Raw genomic sequence first — 23,206 nt, 5'->3', positions numbered from 1 at the left:
GATCCAGATGGGCTGGAGGTGGTGGAGATAATGAATATTCTGAGACCTCAGAGTAGGTAAGCCCTAAGGGTTAAGTGTCTGAAACTTCCCCTTCCTGCCCTCTGGTTCTGCTTACATGGGGGAAGGGACATTGCATAGCTGGAGGCAGAGAAATTAGGGGACATGAAATATTATATTGGTAGGAACTCATTAATGACGTTTTTCTTAATATTTCCTTTCAAAATCAAGAGGGAATTGCCAGTCTGGCTCCACGTGGTCAACAAAATCATCCAAGATCCAATGAGCCAACCAGCCTCCACCTTTGTTAAATTATCCCAGCTCCACCAAAGGCCACAATCGACAAAGAATATCCTGGCCCACTTCACCTCACCTGTGCCCAGTGCGTCTCCAATACATTACTCTTCCCTGTAAGGACCAGTTGAACACTGTTTGAATTGAAAAAGATTATTTTTTGACTTTTAAATAGCGGTAACTTGAAATTAATAGTTTGGCTTTCCTCGGGAAACTGCAACTGGGGAACATATTTACAAATCAAAAAGCAGCTCCTGAATACAGATTGCCTGGAAAGCATTTCATACCACAGGAGCTCTGTAAGGTATACTAAAAATTGACAGCGGCATCAAATTCCCAGCAAGGAAGGTTAGTACAGCAGTGCATGCTATTACTCAGTGATGTCAGATCATGTTGGACATTATAAAAAGATCGTTAATGATCAAAAGAAAGTTAATACCAGTACTTACGGCCAGCTAACACCTACATTTTCCTAGAATGTTTGTAAGAAAATGTGATTTAATAGAACTGGTGTAAATAATGGAGGGTTATTAGAAGAGCTCAGTATTAGCAAGCCTATAACTCACAAATGATCTTTTCACTCATAGCAGTGCAATTGGTATTAATTTGAAAGCAAGATTTCTTAAAATGCAAAAGAACTTTTGTATCACAAAGAAAAAAAAATTTTGTAACACTTTAGCATTTTCAAAACAATCTTTCCAATTAAAGGCCAAAAGAAAAAAATTAGGTGTACCTTAATTTCTTAGTGAGTAGGAAATAAAATGAAATTCAAATAATGCTGTAAGGAAAGTAACACTTACTATTGGAGGATCCACCAACATTGAAATAAGATTCAGATTTTCAGTGAAAGGAATCTTCCGTGCTTTCAACTCTGCCTCCCATTGATCTTTAAGCAAATAGTTCCTAAATATCTGATTGAAAGGACCAAGATAGGAAAGGAATCCAGTGCACAGCAGAATATCACCTACAAGTCTGTTAAGAAAAAACAAAGTGAATCACTAACACATTTTAAGTTCTCCCAGTAAGGAGTTTGAAAGGCCACCAGGCAGTTTTGTTACTAGGTGAAGTCCTTCTTTGCTCCCAGCTTAACACTTGGCAGCCAGACATGGAGAGACCATGCAAAAAGGAGCCTAAAGGCTCAAAACGGGGTAAGGTGGCCTCATTCGGAGTAAGTCAGGGAGCAAGAAAGAAGGCTCCCTTCTGAAGCCTACAGGTCCTGAAGCTTGACTTCCAGATGAGGAAAGCATCCTTTTCCCATCCCATGCCCTAGTCTTGTTCAGATTCAATCTTGATTTAACCACTACTTCTTCTTCATCCTCTTTTTTTTTTTTTTTGCCATTCTCCTACGCCCCTCTCATTCCCTCTCTTTCAGTTTTCAGAAGACACCAGACCAAGATACCTTTCCATTTAGAACAAACTGTCGATCCACACTTTCAAAATCCTTGAGGTGAACAGTATAGAACTGGAACCAGTAACTAGACTGTTCTGGCAAATCCAGACAATATTAGAAGCATTCTCACACCGAAAGCCCACATTGTTGAACAAAAATTGAGGTTAAAAATGTTTCACCAAGTTTTCTTCCTTCTCCATTTTACTGAGAGTGTGGGACTCAAGCTCTAAGCACTTCTTAGATGATGGGATTCTGAGATGGGGATATGGAAACAGAGGAGAAAAGCACTTCAAGGAATGAGACTTTATGTTCCCCCATGCCACAAAGAGGTGGCCTTTGGGGTGATGACTAAGAAGGAAAGCAATTATATCAAAGACCAAAATTTATACCTATTAATCTGAGCTTTGAACTCTTTGCTTTGCTGAGTCCATCGGACTTTTTCTCCACTCAATCCATCGATGAGGGTGGAAGCTGCCTGCATCTTTTTCCGGCACATGTCAGCATCATTAAGCAAATCCTACATTCAAAAAGGGAGAATGTCTCAAAGAGCTTCTTAAATTGCTTATCAAGCATCCATTATATTCACACATAAAAATACATGGAGGGGGGCTTCCCGGGTGGCGCAGTGGTTGAGAGTCCGCCTGCTGACCCCCAGTCCGGGAGGATCCCACATGCCGCGGAGTGGCTAGGCCCGTGAGCCATGGCCACTGAGCCTGCGCGTCTGGAGCCTGTGCTCCGCAACGGGAGAGCCACAACAGAGAGAGGCCCGCGTACCGCAAAAGAAAAAAAAAAAATACATAGAGGAGTTTCTTAATTTGCAAAATAAATATAATCTAAAATTTTACATATTAAATTCTTGTAATTCATTCATAATATAGTTATTTTACCTTACGAAATTTCAAGAAGAGCCATTTTGTAAGAGAGAATCCAAATCACATAACTTAAATAGTATTTCTATTACATATTCTCAAAACAATAAACATACCTTTTTCTTGGATTTAATAATAATTCTGAGTTCTTTGCAGTTTACAAAGGATTTTTTTCCCCAGAAAAATCCTACACGACAGTAGTATGCTGAAGCCAGCTTGTATCAGCTCAAAAGAGTCAGTTGTTAAATTTTTCAGAAAATTTGTGAGCTGGTGTTAAACACAGCCATTATTAAAAATTAAATTACATAGCTCACAACTAAATTACATAAACTTATGTTAAAGGTAATAAATAATTAAAATTCATTAATTCCTAGTTATTTACTACATTTTCATATTATCTGTACTCTTGAGGTTAAGTTCATTGCATCTGCATGGTGGAAATAGTATATAATGGCATGCTGTATCTTTTCCCATACATGTGTCGTCTTGTCACATTGACGGCTTAAAATGGACAGTGGCAGGGGGTACCTAGACCACAGAAATCAGCAAACACTGCAAATCAAGGCTTTTTTCTCCCCCCTAGCCTCTGCCCCAACAAGCTGAGTGTTGAACGTTTACCAGACCACCACTGCTTACAACCTATACCATAAGGTTGTAGCTTTATCTGTATTTAACAGATAAAGTTGGTCAATCACCCCCAACTGCCCAATTCATAAGTGACTGAACTGGATATCAAACCTAGTTTTCTGACTCAAAAGTCAATACTCTTAGGTATGACATCACAGCTTCTTCTTATACAAAATAATTACTAAAAACAGAAAAAAGAATGTGGAGTGTTGAAGATCCAAAATAAGTAGACATAGCCAGTGAGTAAGGGCATTCAGGTAAATATTTTTTCAGTGTAAACATTTGCCTAATTTCTAAACACAACACATAACTTGTGTAACATTTCAGTACGTCGTATTAGTAATTTCTGTGTATTTAATCTCACCATTTTCTCATTCATTGCAGCATCAAATTTGGCTTGCACTTTATCCAGCTCAGCTTGCTTCTCATCCAGCAGTGCCTGGGCCTTCCCCAGTTCAGCGTTGGCAACCGCTAAACGGCCCTCCTGCTTGGCCAAGTTAGCCTTAAAAGGAAGAAGACGTGATTAGTGTAGAGGTGTATTAGTGGTACAAAACATTCATGCTTTTAATTGGTAAATAATAGCATAAGTTACTACATAATTTTTGCCCTATTTAGAAGTCATCTGTTTCGTTGTCTTCAGCTGGGGAAGCAGAGAAATTTCATTAAAGTTCATTCTTTTCCTTTTAATTATTAATGTTCAATATGGAAATCGCAGAAATGTATGGGAAGGAGAAAAAAAAATTACTCATGATTTTACCCAGAAAGAGTCTGTGAGTATTGTGTCAAGAAGTGGATAACTAGCATTTTGATTTTTTTTTTTTTCACTTAGAGTAGTATAATTTCCTCACATCCTTAAACACTTTTTCATGAACATTAGTTATATGACTGCATAATATCCCACAATTTGGATATATCATCATTTACTTAACTTTAGTTATATGACTGCATAATATCCCACAATTTGGATATATCATCATTTACTTAACTTTTGCCTTACTTTTAGACATGTCTTTCTCCCCTCCTCCCCATTTTTTTATTATTATTATTTTTAATTTATTTTTGGTTGCGTTGGGTCTTTGTTGCTGCATGCGGGCTTTCTCTAGTTGCAGCGAGTGGAGGCTACTCCTCGTTGTGGTGCGTGGACTTCTCACTGTGGTGGCTTCTCTTGTTGCAGAGCACAGGCTCTAGGCATGCGGGCTTCAGTAGTTGCAGCACGCAGGCTCAGTAGTGGTGGCACATGGGCTTAGTTGCTCCGCGGTATGTGGGATCTTCCCGGACCAGGGCTCGAACCCGGGTCCCCTTCAGTGGCAGATGGATTCTTAACCACTGCGCCACCTGGGAAGTCATCTGCCCATTTTAAACTATTATAAATAATGCTGTGCTGAATACTATTGGGTATGTAAACATTTAGGATTGTTTTCTTGGTACAGATTTTTTGAAGTGAAATTACTATAATAGTAGTTTTTCCTCTTTCTCTAAGTCCTATAGCATGATAATTATGTTTCTTATAAATTTAAAGTAATTAATCAGTAAAGTAATATAGCCCTAGAGCCTTCTGGGGTTGAAGTTCCTTTGCAACTTTCTTATTTTCTTTCTCAATATTTGGTTTTTTGAAATTAGCTCTTTTTCTCAGGAAATTTTAAGTTCATTTAGATTTTCTAATATATTTACAAATAACTTTAGATTCTGCTTTTTAATTATTTAAATCTATAATTATATGGATTTATCTTTTATATTCATTACATATCTCATATATATGTTTTTTGCAAAGCACCAATTCTTTAATTTTACTACTTTTTTCTAATTTTTAATGTTATTTTTATTAGCTCTTTCTACTTTCCTTAAATTGTCTGTGTGTGTGTCTATGCTTATAAGAGAGTATATATATACTGGAGTGCTTAGTTTCTTTGATTCACTTAAAGGATAAGAAGGTAGCATTTTGGCTGCAGCACAAAAGCTTTGGTAACTAGCTTTTTGTAATCATTTTCTAAATAGAAGTGACTAGCTTTTTTAAAAAAAAATAAGCATTTTATTTTTATTGTTATAGTCAGAGAATGAGGTCTCAGAAATTTTTGCTTTTGGGAATTGAATCAAAGTCTTCTTCTAGAATTGAATATCATCAATTTTTGTAAATGTTTCTTGGACACTGGAAATAATTTGATATTCTTTGTTCATATGAAGAAAGTTCAATGTAACTATTCAACCTTAAAAAATATAGTGTAAAATCTCTATATAATTATTAATTTATGCCTACTCAGGACTGGCTACACAAAAGTGCAAAATGAAAATGCAGAACCCCTTGTTTAAAAATTAAGAGGGTGATAGTAGAGCATTAAGCCAAGCACGGTCCCTTCTAGAGCTGGCCCTCTGCCTACCAGACCTGTTGTGGATTGATAGCATATGCCACAATATCAAATTACAGGATTTTCTTTTTTGTTAAAAAACTCCACTTAAACTATTAATGGATTTTGCCTTATGTAACTTGACGCTATTTTATTTATCACATAAAGCATTATTACAATTAAGTCTCACTATGGATCATAATTTTTATCAATAAAAATAACTGTTCTTCTAAGTGCTTTTTTTTTTTCTTGAATTCTACATTTATAGTAACATTTCTCTCTTGGTATCTTTTTGTTTGGGTGTGTCTTCTATATTTGCTCATCATTTCCCTTTGTTAAAACTTTAAATTTTCTCAAAGCTACCTATGTGCAGAATTTAAAGAGGCAGCCATTTCTATAAGGTTTATTAGAAAACAGTAACCCTCTGCTGCCCACCCGCTCACCACTTTCCATGCCACTTTCAACAAAGTGGAAAGAGCAACCACTTTCAACCCTTTTAGCTTTATGGGACAGGTTAGGGGGTGGGGATTGGGGGTAGTGTGTGTCTGGGTGATATATTTTATGAATCCTTTGCACTCCTGAGAATGTATTTCTCTTCTCTCAGACATAAAGGACAATCTGGCCCAGTATAGATGGTGTGTGTGTTTGTGTGTGTTTGTGTGTGTGTGTGTGTGTGTGTGTGTGAAAGAGACAGAGAGAGTGTGTGTTTATCCCTCAACATTTAAATCACATCCTTAAGAATGTCTTTTTGTCTTTTGTTCCCATTAAGGGCAGTTTGGCCAGCGACTGAATTCTTGGACCCCATTAATTTCCTCCTCAGTACTCTGCATATGTTTTCCATTATTTTCTAGTATTTAGGGTTGTGGCAAGTCTGGGCACATCCTGATCTCTCCTCTTTTGTAAGCAACCTTTTAAACTTTGTTTCTTAGATGCCTATAAGGTTCTCTTCCTGTCTTTGAAATTTAAAACATTTCTAGGTGTTGATCTTAATTTTCATAAATTTTGTTTGGAATATCATAATCAAATTCAGTCTCCAAACCTAATCTCCAAACTTTAAAGATATGGCCAGTTTTCTTTCATGACAGTTCAATTATTATTCCCAATAAGTTCACTTCTAGTTTAAGTTAACAAGTTGATTTTGGTTTCTTGTCTGCAAGGCCAAGAAACATGTAACAGATATAAAAAGAATGAGAACTTGTGAGAGGACATACAGAGAAAAAGGAAAATTTGGTAACGGAGAAACCTACCTTTATTAGACTACATTATGCTTTGTCTTTTAATGGCAGCAATAACGATGAATGATTTTATTAAGAATTGATTTGCTGGGAGAAGAAGGGAAACTTTTACCTTCAGAGGCAACACTTCTCTGTTGACACCATAAAATGTTGCCATAGCAAGTGTCCAAGACAGCAGACCAGCCACATTCCCACAGACTTTTTTGGCACTTTCAAAAGTGTAATCATCCATGTTAAAATATGGCTGTAGTAACTCAACAGTCTCCTCATTTATTGTGTCCTTGGGGAACTGCTGAAGGCTCCACAGGAATCCTGTCGCACTCATCAACTGAAAAAGAGTATTACAGCCTGTAAGCTCTGGAAGAAAATGTGTACTTTCTTCCTGAGTTAGTATGTACTTCTAAATTGAATTTTTTTCAAAGAAGTAATAATTGATTTGCTCTAAACATACAAATCAAGACTATGGCAGCAGTCAACCTAAAGCTGTAAATTGCAGGTTGTCTTCCCGTTTCTATAGTGAAGCCTCAAGAAGAAAAACAATGTAAGTTTCCCATCTAGTGAGTGCATCTAAATGCCACCAACCACACAAACCCCCCTTTGGAGACTGGGTTGGGATGACATCAAGACTGTGCCAATACTACCTACAGGTTCTGGACAGATTTTATAAAAAGAGGGCATTCAGCTTTAAAATCTTTCCCCACTTACATTTTTGGAGATGCAGTTTAAGAAAAACTCTTCAGTACACAATGATTGATTATTGTCTGCCAGTGTGTCTGGTCTATATTGAGTATCCTGGGATGTGGACACCTGGTACACCTCACAGGACTTAACAGAGATAGATTTTACTTACTTTTAATGACTCTCCCCATGATGGCTTGCAGCAAGGTTTTTCTGGATCCATAGTGACAGGGTCAATTTTCTTTTGAAATAGTAACAGAACACAGTCCATGATTCTCATAACAAGATGAGGGGGCTTTGCAAGTTTCCTGACTGTGGCAATATCATTTGGCTTGATAGTCTGTATTTAGGGTTAGGGATCAGAATATTTTTTGGTAAGTAGTATTCCTAGTCATGTGGAAATCTCATACTTTTAAATAATTAAAGTGGAAAACTTTAAAACATATTTTCTCCCCAATCCCTGACATTATCTCCTCAAGGGTTTGCATTCCAAGATAATGGCTCTTTCATTGTTTAAATTGGGGTTTCTGTTTCTTTGTTTTCATTTTTTTCCCCTGTAGCCCTCAATGAATTGCTTTAGTGTATCAGTACCATTCATTGCCCACCACCCCAGACCTCTGTTAGCAACAACCATCATTAATGTGTAACATTTAGATAATTTGCATCTTCAAAGCACAGAATCTATATTATATGGATATTAAAAGAGGGGCAAGGTCTTGAATATCAGAAACCTCACCTTCAGTTTTTATTTTGAGGGCTGCCCTGTCCATGGAAGGGAGAGGAATTCGAAGGAGACAAGAAAAGTTATTGTAACATATGGCTCATAAAAATCTTTTTGGAAGTTTCTATCTGTGAGCTGGGTTTGAAATAAGGTATTACCTGACATTCAAGTCAAGAAGGACTGGGACATCATATGATCAATAAAAAACTCCTAAGACTTGTTTGGTCCAGTGATCAGTCTCTTGTGTGTTATCATAGGACCCACAAAAGGAGTTAGGGTGGAGAATGTGTCCTGATCATTGTCATGATTTTATTAAATGATGATCCTAAATCTATTCATTTATTTAACAACTACAAGCATTCTCCCATATAAAACAAAAGCAAACCAAAAACAGCCCTGTCCTCAGAGTCCTCCAAGGAAAAGAAAGAGAAAACACAATTACCCTAAACTATGATTATTTGCCATGATAGAAGTATAGGAGTGATAGGAAAACAAAGGAGGTCCAGAAGAATTGAAAATTTTCTGGAAGGGGTGAGATCTGAGCTTGGTCTTGAAGACTGACTCTTACTAGTTAGTGAAAGTTAGGAAAAGTAGAAAGCATTCCTGGCAGAGGGAGAGACCCATTTAAAGGTAACAGACCATAATTACTGCAGAAGCCTGTAGCTGTTTCTTTATGGCTGGATCATACTGTGTGCAGGGACAAAATGACAAGAGATAAAATTGAAGGGGTAGACAGGAGCCAGGTTATCACAGCAGTAGCACTAATATTTATTGAGTACTTCCTATGTGCCCAGCAAACTATTCATTACTTTTAATGCTTACATTGATCCCTCAAGGATCAATAAAGAATTAGAATCCTGATTGAGACCCAAGAGAGTTAAGTAAATTTTACTCCAGATCATCTATCATGTGGTCATGAGAGGCAAATGGAGATCTTCTTGCCTCACAGCTGTGGATACCTAGCTCAGGACTTTAATCCTAAGAGCAATGGGAACCACAAGGGGATTTTTAAAAAGGTTAAAGGCTGCAGGACATAGGCTAGTTGGGATGCTGAAGGAACTGAGAAGGCTCTCTAAATAATCTGAATCCCTTAGGCTACAGTTTAAGCCAATAATCACTAGCATTATTCCTCGGTTCTCATGGAAAGCTGATTTGAGAATGAAAATAAGTTATGGGAAGTAAAGACTTAAAAAAGGTAAAACTTAGGAAATGTAATCAACAGAAAAATTTGTTTCAAGACTCAGAAATTATAAATCACATTAAGAATTCAACTCAGTTTTCTGATTACAAAAATTCCATAGTTAATTTCATGTAACAAAACATGGTGCCTGCTAGGACTTGTGTTGGGAGAGATAACAATGCACTGCTCACATTCAGGGCTGCTTCTGCTTCTTCCAGTGCAGGTCTAGCTGCCTCGAGCTTGGTCTCAGCTATTACTTTTTCACTATCAATTTCATCCACTATTTTTTGGGCTTTGTCTTTTACTTCCTGCACTTCATTTTTTACTTTGGCTGAAGCCTGAGCACTTACTGTGACTTCTGCTAATACCTGTTAAATTGAGGAAACATATGAGGGTAAATAGAAACCTTTCCAGCACAATTTACAGATTTGAGTAGTGAGAGAATATTTATTCAATATAATGTAAAACAAGAATAAGAGCAAATTTATTCCCCATCTAAGTTGTCTATATTTTAAGGTGTATTAAAGTAACTCCTTTGAGCAGTCTTGCAGTCTTCTATTTCCCAAGCTTCTTTCAGGCATGAACTATATAAATAAATATTTTAAGCTTTCAGAAAAATGATATTTCTACTCTATGTAATTTCTAGAAATTTAAAACTATTTAACATCAGTGCAATAGAATAAGGTCAGAAGTCATATTAAGCCTCAAGTAATAACAAAAAAATAGCTAATATTTGAGTGCGTACCATACGTCAGGGTGCTAAGTGCCTACCATATGTCATATGCTAAATGTCTCTCCTATGCTATCTCTCTCATTTCAGTAACTGGCTAAGGGTCAAGACTTAAGTATCCATTCTCAACTGACTCTCAGTGAGTGGAAGTTGAAAGCGGTCTGAGACCGGGGGGAGGAGTTGTAGATAAAGGAGCAGCCCACATATATCCCTATCACCTTGGGAGGAGTATCTTTAAAAAAACAAACAAACTCAACCAACTCTTCTTTTTATCCTTTTCCTTCCTCAACACAAACTTCAGATGGGACTTGGGTTATCCCAGAAACCTAGAGCATGCAGGGAACTTAAAGAGAAGACCAAATATAACTTGCAGTCAAGCAGAAATTTCCTAAACAGATGACAGAAAACAAGAGAGACAAACAGAACCAGGGAAGAAAAAAATAGTCTTAGACCAAGTAGAGGATATAATAGTTTAGGTATGTCTTGGTATAAGTTAAACAAAAATATCTAATGGTCTTTGTAAACATTATCTTACCAGAAATAGTCTGTAGGCTTATACCCTGTTTACTTTTTAATAACGTTTTTAAACAATGCTTTTTTTTTAATATGGAAAAATATTCTTCACAGTAGTGATAAAATAAATGCCAACTCACTTCATCTGCTTTTACAGATGCCACTGCCAATTCCTTCTCCTTGACTGCAAGATCTTGAGAGAGTTTTGCAACAGATTCACTTGCCTCCATCAGCTTATCAAGGCCTTTACAAATACACACATATATACTGAGTATATGACTATCCCCTCATCAAACATTTATTCAATATTTACTACTTATAAGGCACCATAATTTGTACTATAACAAACACAAAATAATTATGGACAAAATGCTTTAAAAATATACATATTTTAGGAGCAACAATACTGACCATATTTCTGAGAGTTTCATCAGGAAATGAAAATAGCTCTGACTGAAGAATATCATCTAGTTACATTTAAGGGAAAGTCACATTGCTACAATGAGTAAGCTGAATTTAGCCAGGGAACTTATTTGACAAACTTATGCTTTCCTTGGCTTTGTAACTATCATTTTTTTGCCTTTGAATCATATTGCAGCTGACATGGCAAATGAGACAGACAATATATTAATGTTTTTTGTGGTTCTCTGCTATAAAAATGAAAATAACTGCTAAAACTTCTGCAACTGGCTCTGAGAATCTCAGTGCTCTAGTGAAAAATAACTGGTTAACTAAATTTCTCACATTCCAACTGGGCTCTAGATGGAGTTGTATTGGTAAACATTTAGCATCAGGGTCTGGGGTGAGGGCACTTATTTGTATGGTTTCCAGTTTCTGTGGTGTAAATACTCCCACCATGTCTGATTTCAAGCTACCAAGAGGTTCTCTCAGTAATACACCATTATATAATATTTCTACCACACAGATAGAATAGAAATAATAATGTTCCTAAAGAACATTAATAAAAGTAAAATAAAGTAAAAATAGCTAAGAAGTAATGAGTTTTGAGTATTTATTGCCCTCACTTTTAACATAATTAATTTAATTGTAAGTTAATTAATTTTTAATAAAGGTTATGTTAGCAACCAGATCATAAAATTCCTAATTTAACCGTCAGTTCTCACGAGCCAGTGCAAGTAGCTTCAGCACACCCCTGAGTCTAGAGCATCACATAGACAAGCTTCAAGAAGGTGAGCCATTAGAAAGACAACAGAAGAAAGTTTCTCTCATAGGGTTCTTATCATCACCATAACTTCACAGACCTTTATGCTTTGTGACCACGTTCTGTGTAGACGTGAAAAGACAGCACTAAGGTGTTTTGGATTATTTGGGCCAAATGCTTTCTGGACATAAAATCGGTCTCCATTTACACTTTTCCTGCTTATGCTACATATACTAGACACTCATAAAATCATTGCTCACGTAAACTCTCTTTTTGTTTTTATTTGTTCATTTTTGTTTCTGTTTTGTCTTTTTCTTTGTTAGAAATTTGAGAAGCATTAACACGGCAAAGTTTACACAAATTGAGGGAAATTGTAATGAAACCAAAACTGAAATTGTGGTGTTCCCAAGAGCTGGCTTTTCCCCATCTGCAAGCAGCAACTCAGTGACTGTGGTGACTCACTGACCAACAGGGTGGACCCGAAGTTGAAGGAGTTGAAAAAAATGCTTCTGGAAGAAAAACTGCCCACCTCTATCACAGCAGCTATAAATAAAATGTGTTAACTATAATATAGTGAACTGTCTTCCCTTATAGCTGGTGAAATTAGTTTTACTACTTTACAGTCAGTGTCATTTGTATATGTGTGTACACAGTGGTCACATACATGGTATATACGAACAGAACAGATTCTTTTTTTTTTAATTTTTATTTTATATTGGAGTATAGTTGGTTTACAATGTTGTGCTAGTTTCAGTAGTACAGCAAAGTGATTTAGTTATACATATACATAAATCTATTCTTTTGCAGATTCTTTCTCCATAAAGGTTATTACAGAGTATTGAGTAGAGTTCCCTGTGCTATATACAGTAGGTCCTTGTTGATTATTTTATATCTAGTAGTGTGTATATGTTAATCCCAACCTCCTAATTTATCCCTCCCCTCCATCTCTTTCCCCTTTGGTGACCGTAGGTTTGTTTTCAAAATCTGTGAGTCTGTCTCTGTTTTGTAAATAGGTTCATTTGTATCATTTTTTAGATTCCACATGTAAGTGATATTATATATTTTTCTTTCTCTGTCTGACTTGCTTCACTTTGTATAATAGTCTCTAGGTCCATTCATGTTGCTGCAAATGGCATTATTTCATTCTTTTTTATGGCTGAGTATAGATTCTTTTTTTTTAATTATCATGTAACATTATATTAGTCTAAGGTGGACATCATAATGATTTGATATATGTATGTATTGCAAAATGATCACCTCAATAAATTTAGTTAACATCAATTAAAAAAAAAAAGCCCACCTCTGTTTAGATTTTTTTCTGCCCAGAGTTTCTTGACAGGTCAAAAGACCCATAAGGGTATCCCTCAAAATAATCTATTACTAACAAGAAAATCAATATTTTGTTTTCAAATACAACAATATCCACCAAACAAAATATTGAGATCCCTATCAGACAAGACCTAAAAGATAAGATTCTGTTCCACTTACCAATATTCATACGTTCAGCTTGTTCATTAATATATTTCAGCTTTTCAGCATAAATGTTTTTATAACCATTTATAAATGAGAGGTAAGACTTGGGAGTCACGTGTGCTCTTCGGCGGTATCTGAAAGTAGAAAAGAAAAAAGATCTTCACCTCTATCATTCTGACATACTCTCCTAAAATGTCAATAGAGACGCTCTTCTCACTGTGAAATCAGTGTAATTCTGGAGAGTGATTCACTAGCAAGAGGGCAGGGATTGTGAATGGAAACCTAGAGGAGAGGCAGAAAGAACACTAAATCTCTAACTGATGTTTTGACTTGACCCTATGCCCATTCTGGGCTTCTGTTTCCTCATCTGGAAAACTGAGAAAAGAATCACTGCCCTACACCTCCCAGAATTTTGTGAAAATCAAAAAATAAAACAGCTTATGTAAACACACTTTGTAAACTTTAAAATTCTGTACAAATATTAGGGATAAGTGGCTGAAATGAACTTGTGCTGAGATCTGTTTTCATTCACCTGGTATTTGCTACACACCTCTTCTCTGCTAGAAAACCAGCTGAGTAGGCTTACAAAGGTGAAAACCAATCTCTCCCCTAAATCGCTGGATAGTCCTTGAAATCAGGCACACTCGATTCAAACATTCAACTCACTGTGGGCTTTAGTATAATAATTACATTTAACAATAGAAATAAATAAAAGGAATAATTTTATACAGGAGAAACTCAAGTCAAAGAAGAGATCTTCACATACTATAAAATTATATTTTTATATTAAATTAAATTTATTTTATATTAAAATTTCACTTTTGGAGTTCTGAAGATTTTTAACATTAAAAAAAATTTTAAGGACTTTGGCATATATATGACTATTTTTAAAGCATTATATAAATATTGCTTTCAGAATAAACTTCTACAACCTAAGAGGATATGAAAACTTTGGGAAATACACTGAAATTAAAAAAAAATAAAGATGTAGGTTTTTGTAGCTCCACAGTTGATGGTAGTAGGGGTGGAGTTCAAGTTAAGTAGAAAGAAAATCTTCCCAATGGAGAGGATTAATACACACGGATTTACCAAGAGAATCTGGGAGATTATCTAGAATTATTTAAGAGGATGGTCCAAGTATGGATTTAAATAAAGAAAATGATACAGGATAAACAAACTTGTGAGACAGGAATCCCTGCCCCCCTGGAAAATCAATTAAAGTGTTAACCAGTCTCTCTATGCAGAAAAATAGGCCCAGTCTTTCTGGGAGGTTCTGCACTCCCTAAAGCCTGTGCATTAACCCTAAGGAAGAAGCCCACTGTTCTAGAGACCCAGGGTGGCCCATCTTTATTCAGAGCAATAGTATGCAGTGACTATCACACTTTGGGAAAAAATGCTATATTCTTCAACTGCCAGCACCAGCTTTCACATCATGAACACCATTTCTGCTTTTAGGGAATGGACTGTTCTGCCGTCAATTAAAATTTAGCTTCATAATTATTTGGCATGAAAACATGGATAAGATTAAATGATGCAAATACAAAACCTAAATGTTCCCTTAGCATAAGGCAATAATGAAACTTTAGAAGAGTGGACTTCCTTAATCAAAATAAATAATGCACTTGAATAAGAAACTAATTTTAAACAGTTTATAATGAATTATTTTAAGTCATTTCCAAAAAAAATTAAATTAAGCTAATGAAATAAAATTATTCATTAAGCGTCTGTTACTTTCAGGTCTGGAGGGAAAGAGATACTTAAGTATGGATACTAGTTAATTTTAAAATCTCGCTTACTTATCATCGTTTCTATACATAATCACTAGAACATCAAAGCAAGGAAAAATATCTAAGTGCAGCTGGGATTTTGTGCTCAATCACTATAACGAGTCTCTTACTGGAGGTTACATTTAATTCCTCTTTGGAGTGAACTTTGTGTTTCTGTAGTTATCATGCTTATGTAATGTCACTTACCTTTGGAAGTAACTTTCACAGCTCTCTGAAACCATGTCGTGAAAGAGGCCCATTGTTTCTACAACTTGTCTTTTGGTGTCACTAGAGCAGACGATACTATAGCCTGAAATGAAATAGGAGGCCACTGCAACCAGAGCCTCCTTCGGCCAGCGACTGAACCAGTCCATGGTGCAGCCTGATATCAAGCCAGGAAATTTCAAAGAGCGGGCGCGGAACTTCTCACCAACCTATCAACAGAAAAGTCAAAAAGCCTTAGAAACACAAAAGGATTATAAGTCAGCCAGAGGGACGTTTAGGTATTCTGAGCCAATAGCATACGACACCACAAATGTTTTTTCAGGAACCTTCTTGGGCTGCATTAACATGTAAATTAAGTGTCCCGATGAAAGGAAGTAATATTTCCACACTCTCCCCGTCCTAAGACTATATCTGTTCGATTCTAGGAGCTACCTTTGAAGAGGAAACTGACAGACTAGATCTCTTCTACAGCGAGATGGCCAGGACCATGAAAGGCCTGGACACTAGGGCACATGAGAACAGCAGAAGGAACGGGAGGTGTTTGGTCTAAAAAGGGAATGGCTTAGGGAGCCTGCAAAAACTTTCTCCAAATATCTGAAGAGCTGTATGTGGGAGAGGGATCAGGTTCGTTTTACAGGACAAATAGAATCACAGGGAAGGGACTTCCGCCTGCCAATGCACGGGAAACGGGTTCGAGCCCTGGTCCGGGAAGATCCACACGCCACGGAGCAACTAAGCCTGTGCGCCACAACTACTGAGCCTGCGCTCTAGAGCCCGCGAGCCACAACTACTGAGCCCACGTGCCACAACTACCGAAGCCCAGGCGCCTAGAGCCTGCACTCCACAACAAGAGAAGCCGCCGCAATGAGAAGCCCGCGCACCGCAACGAAGAGTAGCCCCCGCTCGCCACAACTAGAGAAAGCCCAGGCACAGTAGCAATGAAGACCCAATGCAGCCAAAAATAAATAAATACATGAAAAAAAAAAAGAATCACAGGGGAAAAAACAAAGACAAAATTCCACTGTTTGTAAAGAAGACCTTTCTGGTTATCAGACTATCTAAAAATTAAGCAAGTTGCCCTATAAGTTAGTGAGATACCTCCCCTTCCCCCAAAGAGCAGAGCTGCCCAGTAGAACTTTCTGTGATGATGGAAATGTTCTATATGTGTGCTTTCCAGTATGGTAGCCACTAGCCACAGGTAGCTATTGAGCACTTGAAATGCAGCTAGTGGGACTGAGAAATTGGATTTTTATTTTTACTTTATTTTAACTGAGCACAATTTAAATGGATACACCTGGCTAATGGTTACTATACTGGACAGGACAGTGAGACAGAGACATTCAATCCTACGTCAGGGACATTCTAGATGGTATGTCTATATTGGAGGTAGAGCTGAACAAGACTACATCACCAAATCCCTTACAAATCAAATAATCTCTGTCTCTAGGTAATGAAAGTTGTAGGCTAGGCAATAATCACTGATAAGATGACTATTTTAAATTTTCACACTTTGGCATGAGATTTTGGTCAGTGAAGATTGGTGTTAGTAAAGAGTTGATTTTAATTCAATGTAACACGTGTTCATTTCTGACAAATCATCTCATCAGAGAAAGTACATTCAAAGAAGTAACTCCTCCTACACAGAAATCAATAAAATAAAAACTCACTGGAGAAAAGCAGAGAACAACGTGCAAGTTCCTCCTTGATCTTGAAATGAAGTATTCATACAGATTATCAAAGGTGGGAGGATGGCGAGGTAGCTCCCTTTTCATCACTGATATCAGCCCTTGGGTGATTTCATCCATCTCATCCCGCGCAAACAAACTGGAGATCTTTGAGGAATAGACAAGAGAGTGTTCAGTATTTTAAGAGCTCCCAACAGCCAATGCACTGCCAAAGTCTGGTCCTTCCCCTCCCCTCCCCTCACATGTTATCTCTTTTCATATTTTTTCCTGCATCTCCACAATCAAATCCCTAGTTTGCCAGCGATTATAGGAGTGCAACTTTTTATTCAGCAGCTCAATCAGGAGCAAATTATGTTTCCTTTGGCTCAAATAGCTGTTACCAAAAAGCCATCTCCTCTACCATTCCAATCATCTCTTTAAATGTCCAGTGATGCCCTCTGTTCTGACTCACAGTCAGTCTCAACTCTGGTTCCAAAGTAGTTAACTAGATCATGCACCAGTAAGCATCAATACACACCACTGTGAAAGGAAAAGTTCACACGGCAGGTCTGATCTTGAGAAGGGTGTGCTTGCAGGGCTGGCCCTTGCCTGGCATCTGGGAACTGGGCTTTTGGAATGTCTCCTCCATTACTAATTGATAAGGTTGTTCCACTGTACCTAGACTATTTAAACAAACATTGGGATAGATGGTGAACATCTACTTTCCTTCTGGGAGTCTGGAATTTTGGCAGTTGTGCCCAGGCAGAGAATGACTACACAACCAGCTCCCAAGAAGACCTTGAATTCAGAGTCTCATATGGGCTTCCCGAAACAGAAATAGCACGTGTGTTTCTGCACTTCACTTCATGTGGACAGAAAACAGATTCTGTATGGACCCTTTAGTGAGAACATAGTAAGCATGCACATGGATTTCCCCAGACTCCCCCAATGTGTCTTTTTCTTTACTGATCCAGCTGTGAATCCTTACTGTGTTGCTGTAATAAATCTTAGCCATAAGTCCAACTATGCTGAGTCCTGTGCATACTACTAATGAAGTACCAGCATGTGGGTGGTCACAGAAGTGCTGATACAAGTGGTGTCAGCAGTGGTGACACAAACATTTACTTACTTACAGTTTGTGGAACTCTTTCAACCATTCTATACTCCTGATTGATAGATAGATAGATAGATAGATAGATAGATAGATAGATAAACTTTGCTTCTCCTAAAATAAATTACAGGATCCAACTGAAGATTGAAGAGACAAATAAGGAACCATATTTAAAATGGAAGAAAGCATATAAAATATCTGGAGATGAACAGCATTAATTTCAGAGAAACTTCAAAAAATCTATTGAACCTTATACATTAATCATTTCTAAAATGAAAAATGTGTGCTAAATGGCCTCACTTCTGAAGGGTTGCTGCTTTTTCTATTGGGATTTACATTTTTAAAATACAAGCTCTTTCTCTACTTTTGAGACATACCTCCCCTGAAGATAGCAGGTTGTTGAGATATTCTAGAAATGCTTCATCTTTTATTTCATTGTCAGTAAAGATAAAAGTGATGCCTTTGCCATCAGCACCAGCAACTTTGTACAAAGCTTTTAAATCCTCTGTTAGGTTACTCACATTATAAGACCTAAAAAGAGAAGTGGCAGGAAGTTTTAAATAAAATAATATATATATACAAAATCATAATTTATTTCAAAACACAATATAATCCATGATAATTAGAGCATAATCTGCACCTGCTCCAATAGATACTAAGTAACAGTGCCTGCTAGAAAACACAGAGCTAAATAGCTATATGTTACCTCTCTACATAAATAGGTTTTATTTAGTTTGAGAAGTGAGAAATGGGGAATTTACCAGAAGTGGCTCAGGAACAATAACTGGGAACAGGGAAATGAACTTTTATTATCTACAATCGGACAGTCCTCAGTAACAGATTTTTTTGCCCAAGTGAATATATGTATAATATTTAAAACTAATCTGAAATTTGGGCGAGCTTAGATTGGTGAGAAAACAAGATAAATTACAAATAAAATTAAAGATGAATTACATAAAGTGGTAATTTGCACGTCTTACTAAATAGCTAGATTCAGAGAAAGCCTTCAGAAAAAGATGCATTATGCAATGTGATATAAATAATAGAAGTGTTACAATTATGTGGTTACGGATTATGAAAAGAGACGATCTTGGTCTTTTGTTTTTTTTTTGTTTACTCTGTTTCCTGCAAAAGGAATGTGCTACCAGAAGCGATGTGATGTGTAAAAATAAAGCAGACATTTTCTTAAGTGTTGCATATAAAGCTGTGTGGGTAGATCGATGAAAGGGATTATTAAGAGACCCTTATTTGAAGGAGGTTTCACAGTGCAGGTAATAGGGAGTTTTGTGTAAGCCATAGGGTCTAGTGGAAAGATTATGGGCATTGAAACCAGAAAGACCAGGGTTCAAATCCCTGCTCTGCAGCTTTAGAAAAGTTCCTTCACGTTTGTCAGCTTGTTTCCTCATCTGCAAAATGAAGATAATTACCTATTTGTAAAGGTTTTCGTGGGCATTAGAGATGATGTAGCATACGTACATTTAAATGAATAGATAGCCTATTTTTAAACTAGGAGTGCCTTAGAAGTCCTTCTGGGTGGCACTTTAGTTAAAAACCTTGTAGACCTTGGCAAAAGGAATGCCATCAAAAAGAGACCATATGTCCTGTCAAATAATTCCCAACAGGGAGAATTCATTAAAAAGGGAAACTGGTAAGTTAATTTGCTGAGAAGTAGCTGCACCTATGAGAGCAACACAGCCCACATCCTTCCTCAGAGGTGGTGTGGCCAGGTGCTGTTAGGGTTACCCTCTCACTGACCAGTCAGTTAAGTCACAAAGCCATTTTGCTCATTTTTAAAAATTAAACTGACTGTTAGGTATTGCTTTTGCAATATATAGACACAGTCACAGCACACCCCTCTCTAGGTTCTGACCTCTCTCGCTTCTTTCTTTCATAGCTAAACTTCTTGAGGAGTTTCTAAACTTATTATTTCTGCTTCTTCACCTCCTTAATGCAACGTGGCTATTGCCCCCATCCAATGCACTGAAAGTTTTGAAACATTAGTCACCACTTTTCATGCTTTAATCCACAGTTTCAGGCTAATTCTCTACTTCCTGGGTTTCTGGAAACCACTCCAGGTTTCCTCCTCTGTCTTGTCTCCTCACTCACTCCCCCTTGCATCATTATACCCAGCACTTCTATCTCTAGGAGTATACTCAGATATGTACAAAAATATTCATAACAGCTATATTTGCAAAAAGAAAACCCCACAAATGTTTATCAACAGTATAATGGATAAACAAATTGTGGTAATATATGGTAAAATGGAAGGCTCCACAGCAATAAAAATGAACAAACTACTGCTATATGTAGCATCATGGATGAATCTCACAAGCAGTGCAAGCAACAGAAACTGGACACAAAAGAGTAAATCCCATATGATTTGACTGACATAAAGCTAAAAAATAGGCAAAATCGATCAATGGGCTTAGAAATCAGAATATTGTTCCTGTTGGGAGGGTAGTGACTGGGACATGACCCTGAGGGGTACTTCTGGGTGCTAGTGATGTTTTATTTCTTTATCTGTGAGCTAACTACATAGGTGTACTTACTTTTTGACACCCATGATTTGTGTACATATCTTTATGTACGTTACACTCAAAGTTTTCTTGAAAAAGAAATACACCGAATTGTTGTAAATTTTTAAGTAAACATTTTACTCCAGTGAAATTAACCATAGAAAAAAACATACTGGTGTGTTTCATTTTATCTTACCTGGTTAATGTTATCTGGAATATTTGATACCCAGCTATAAAAGAAGCCAATCGTGAAAGACTTTGTTTTCCTGAACCACCAACACCCACCAGCAATGCATTTCCACATGATGTTCGGATTATTCGTGAAATCTGTTTTGAAACAAAATAGTATATATTTGAAAATAGAATTCAACTGTTTACATTTGCTTGCACTAAATGGGTCCAAGGTTTGACCACATGCTTCTAGACTACATTAGACTTTTTCCTTTAATGCAAAAGGTTTCATATTGATTTATTCAATTCCAGTTCTTTCCTTGCCCATCTATATTTACATCATGAAAAAGAGAACAAATTGGCTTTCCCATCTCCTATTTCAAAACTATTTTCCGTGTATGTGTGTGTGTGTGTGTGTGTGTGTGTGTGTGTGTGTAATTTTATTATTTTCAAACTCAATGGATAATGGAACTGCTCTTCCCAATCTGTAGAAAGAAGTTTAGAATTGTTTGCTTATTATAATCAGTCTAACACACTGACTTATGTAGACACCTAGCTCTACAACAAATACTACCTCTATCATATCTCTGCCAATGAAAAATTTTTTAAAGTACCAAAATTCTACTTAAAATGGGGCAGGAAGACATTTGTAGAAACAAAACTTAGGGAAACAGCCTTTAGCCTTGTGTTGTTTTTCTATGGTTGATACCTTCAGGGAGGATAAGGCTCAAATTGTGGCTCGAATCTTATGCAGGCCAATTGGAGACATTGCTAAAAATCTGTCTTTTACATTAATATCACTGATTAGGAAGAAAGTCTAGACAGATCACTAAATTCATTATCACTAGTACACAGAATTTTTTTAATTCAAGTTTTACAGATGGCAGACACCTTGATATGTATCAATTCTATTATATTTTAAATATGTTAATCACTTATGTGGTTTTGCACCCAGAACAGGGTTCCAGGCCCCCAAGATCTAGCCACAGTGGGTACTCGATAATTACTTGCTGAATAGATGTGAAACAATCCTAGAGCACCTGGAAATTCACTAGGTTTTTAGAAGATGATTCTGTAATAAACACAGAGTAACTGCCTCCTCTTCATGAAACCTCCCTATCCTACTTTGTTGGAGAAACTCCTTTTTTGATCTACAAATTATACAAATAAACAACTCCTTTCTGCAGACTTGGATCAAGCCATGCTCCTTTTCTGGTGGTGCCTCTAGTTGGTTTCTATTTTTTATCAGTCCTATACATCCACCTTTCCCCTTTCCCCATCAGTTTGCCCATAATCTGTAAGCCAATCATGAAACTGACATTTTTTAAAGCATCAACTTTTCCTCCATGGGGAACAGGATTCCCATCACATCAAAATGTAATTTGAGGAGGGAATTTTTTTTCATAGGGTTCTCCAGGTTACTGTCTAGGAAAGTAAAACTCTTTGACTCAGCGAGCGAGTCTAAAGCTCTGAACACAAAACCCATCAGTTTGCCCTTGAAAAACATTTGCTTCCATGTAGGCAGATTCAAATAAGTGGTTTCTGATTAAGCCTTTGTTTTGTGAGACAGTGAACTGACTCAACCTATGGACTTTCTTCTATACACTACCCAATACTATATATTTATTCTCTGAAAAAGTTTATCTGTGAAATTTACCAAGCTTTTATATGATCTATTTATATCAGTAAACAGTCAATAGTTAGAACCTTAATAAGATGAGTCATTGCATCTTTAAAAAACACCAGATCAAGAGATGTTCCTCTAATGATATCATTGAACTGTCTCTGGTAAAACTGGAGTTTTTCAGACAGAAATTCAAAGGATGGTACCTATGGGTGGGGGGAGAGAGAAAAAAATAATATTTAAGATGCAAAATTTAGGAAAGCAGCAATTGTAAAGACATTCAAAAGTAATTCTAAAAAAAATTTTTTTTAAACCTAACGGATTTCCAAAAATTTGTCATGGATTAGTCGACTTTTAGTTATTTCCATTTTCAGAGGCCTGAAACCTAACTGGTTGGTTTCCAGTATGAAGTCATTCCTGACCTCTTCCTTCAAGAACCCTAGCACTTGGGAAAACTGGACAGCTACATGTAAAAGAATGAAATTAGAACACTTCCTAACACCATACACAAAAATAAACTCAAATGGGTTAAAGACCTAAATGTAAGGCCAGACACTATAAAACTCTACGAGGAAAACATAGGCAGAACACTCTATGACATAAATCACAGCAAGATTCTTCTTGACCCACCTCCTAGAGAAATGGAAATAAAAACAAAAATAAACAAATGGGACCTAATGAAACTCTTTTGCACAGCAAAGGAAACCATAAACAAGACGAAAAGACAACCCTCAGAACGGGAGAAAATATTTGCAAATGAAGCAACTGACAAAGGATTAATCTCCAAAATATACAAGCAGTTCATGTAGCTCAATATCAAAAAAAACAAACAACTCTATCCAAAAATGGGCAGAAGACCTAAATAGACATTTCTCCAAAGAAGATATACAGATTGCCAACAAACACATGAAAGAATGC

At 36.8% G+C, this 23,206-nt stretch overlaps 1 protein-coding gene across 1 annotated transcript in view; it reads right to left on the bottom strand.

Annotated features, from left to right (window-relative positions):
- Positions 1 to 23,206, bottom strand: part of DNAH8 (dynein axonemal heavy chain 8) — a 318,775-nt gene that overhangs the window by 104,644 nt on the left and 190,925 nt on the right. The window contains exons 60-72 of the mRNA XM_024122116.2: positions 22,372 to 22,494; positions 20,690 to 20,820; positions 18,355 to 18,508; positions 16,870 to 17,034; positions 15,185 to 15,411; positions 13,227 to 13,345; positions 10,717 to 10,820; positions 9,525 to 9,701; positions 7,605 to 7,772; positions 6,867 to 7,082; positions 3,542 to 3,679; positions 2,071 to 2,198; positions 1,092 to 1,263 (exon numbers count right to left, since the gene is read on the bottom strand). Of these exons, the coding sequence (XP_023977884.2) occupies positions 1,092 to 1,263; positions 2,071 to 2,198; positions 3,542 to 3,679; positions 6,867 to 7,082; positions 7,605 to 7,772; positions 9,525 to 9,701; positions 10,717 to 10,820; positions 13,227 to 13,345; positions 15,185 to 15,411; positions 16,870 to 17,034; positions 18,355 to 18,508; positions 20,690 to 20,820; positions 22,372 to 22,494 (2,022 nt within the window). The remainder of the gene's footprint in view (positions 1 to 1,091; positions 1,264 to 2,070; positions 2,199 to 3,541; positions 3,680 to 6,866; positions 7,083 to 7,604; positions 7,773 to 9,524; positions 9,702 to 10,716; positions 10,821 to 13,226; positions 13,346 to 15,184; positions 15,412 to 16,869; positions 17,035 to 18,354; positions 18,509 to 20,689; positions 20,821 to 22,371; positions 22,495 to 23,206) is intronic.

The sequence above is a fragment of the Physeter macrocephalus genome, chromosome 18 (genome assembly GCF_002837175.3).
Source record: "Physeter macrocephalus isolate SW-GA chromosome 18, ASM283717v5, whole genome shotgun sequence".
Classification (NCBI taxonomy): Eukaryota; Metazoa; Chordata; class Mammalia; order Artiodactyla; family Physeteridae; genus Physeter; species Physeter macrocephalus.
Note: the sequence above shows the minus strand (reverse complement) of the source record. Positions and strands in the feature narration are given on the sequence as shown.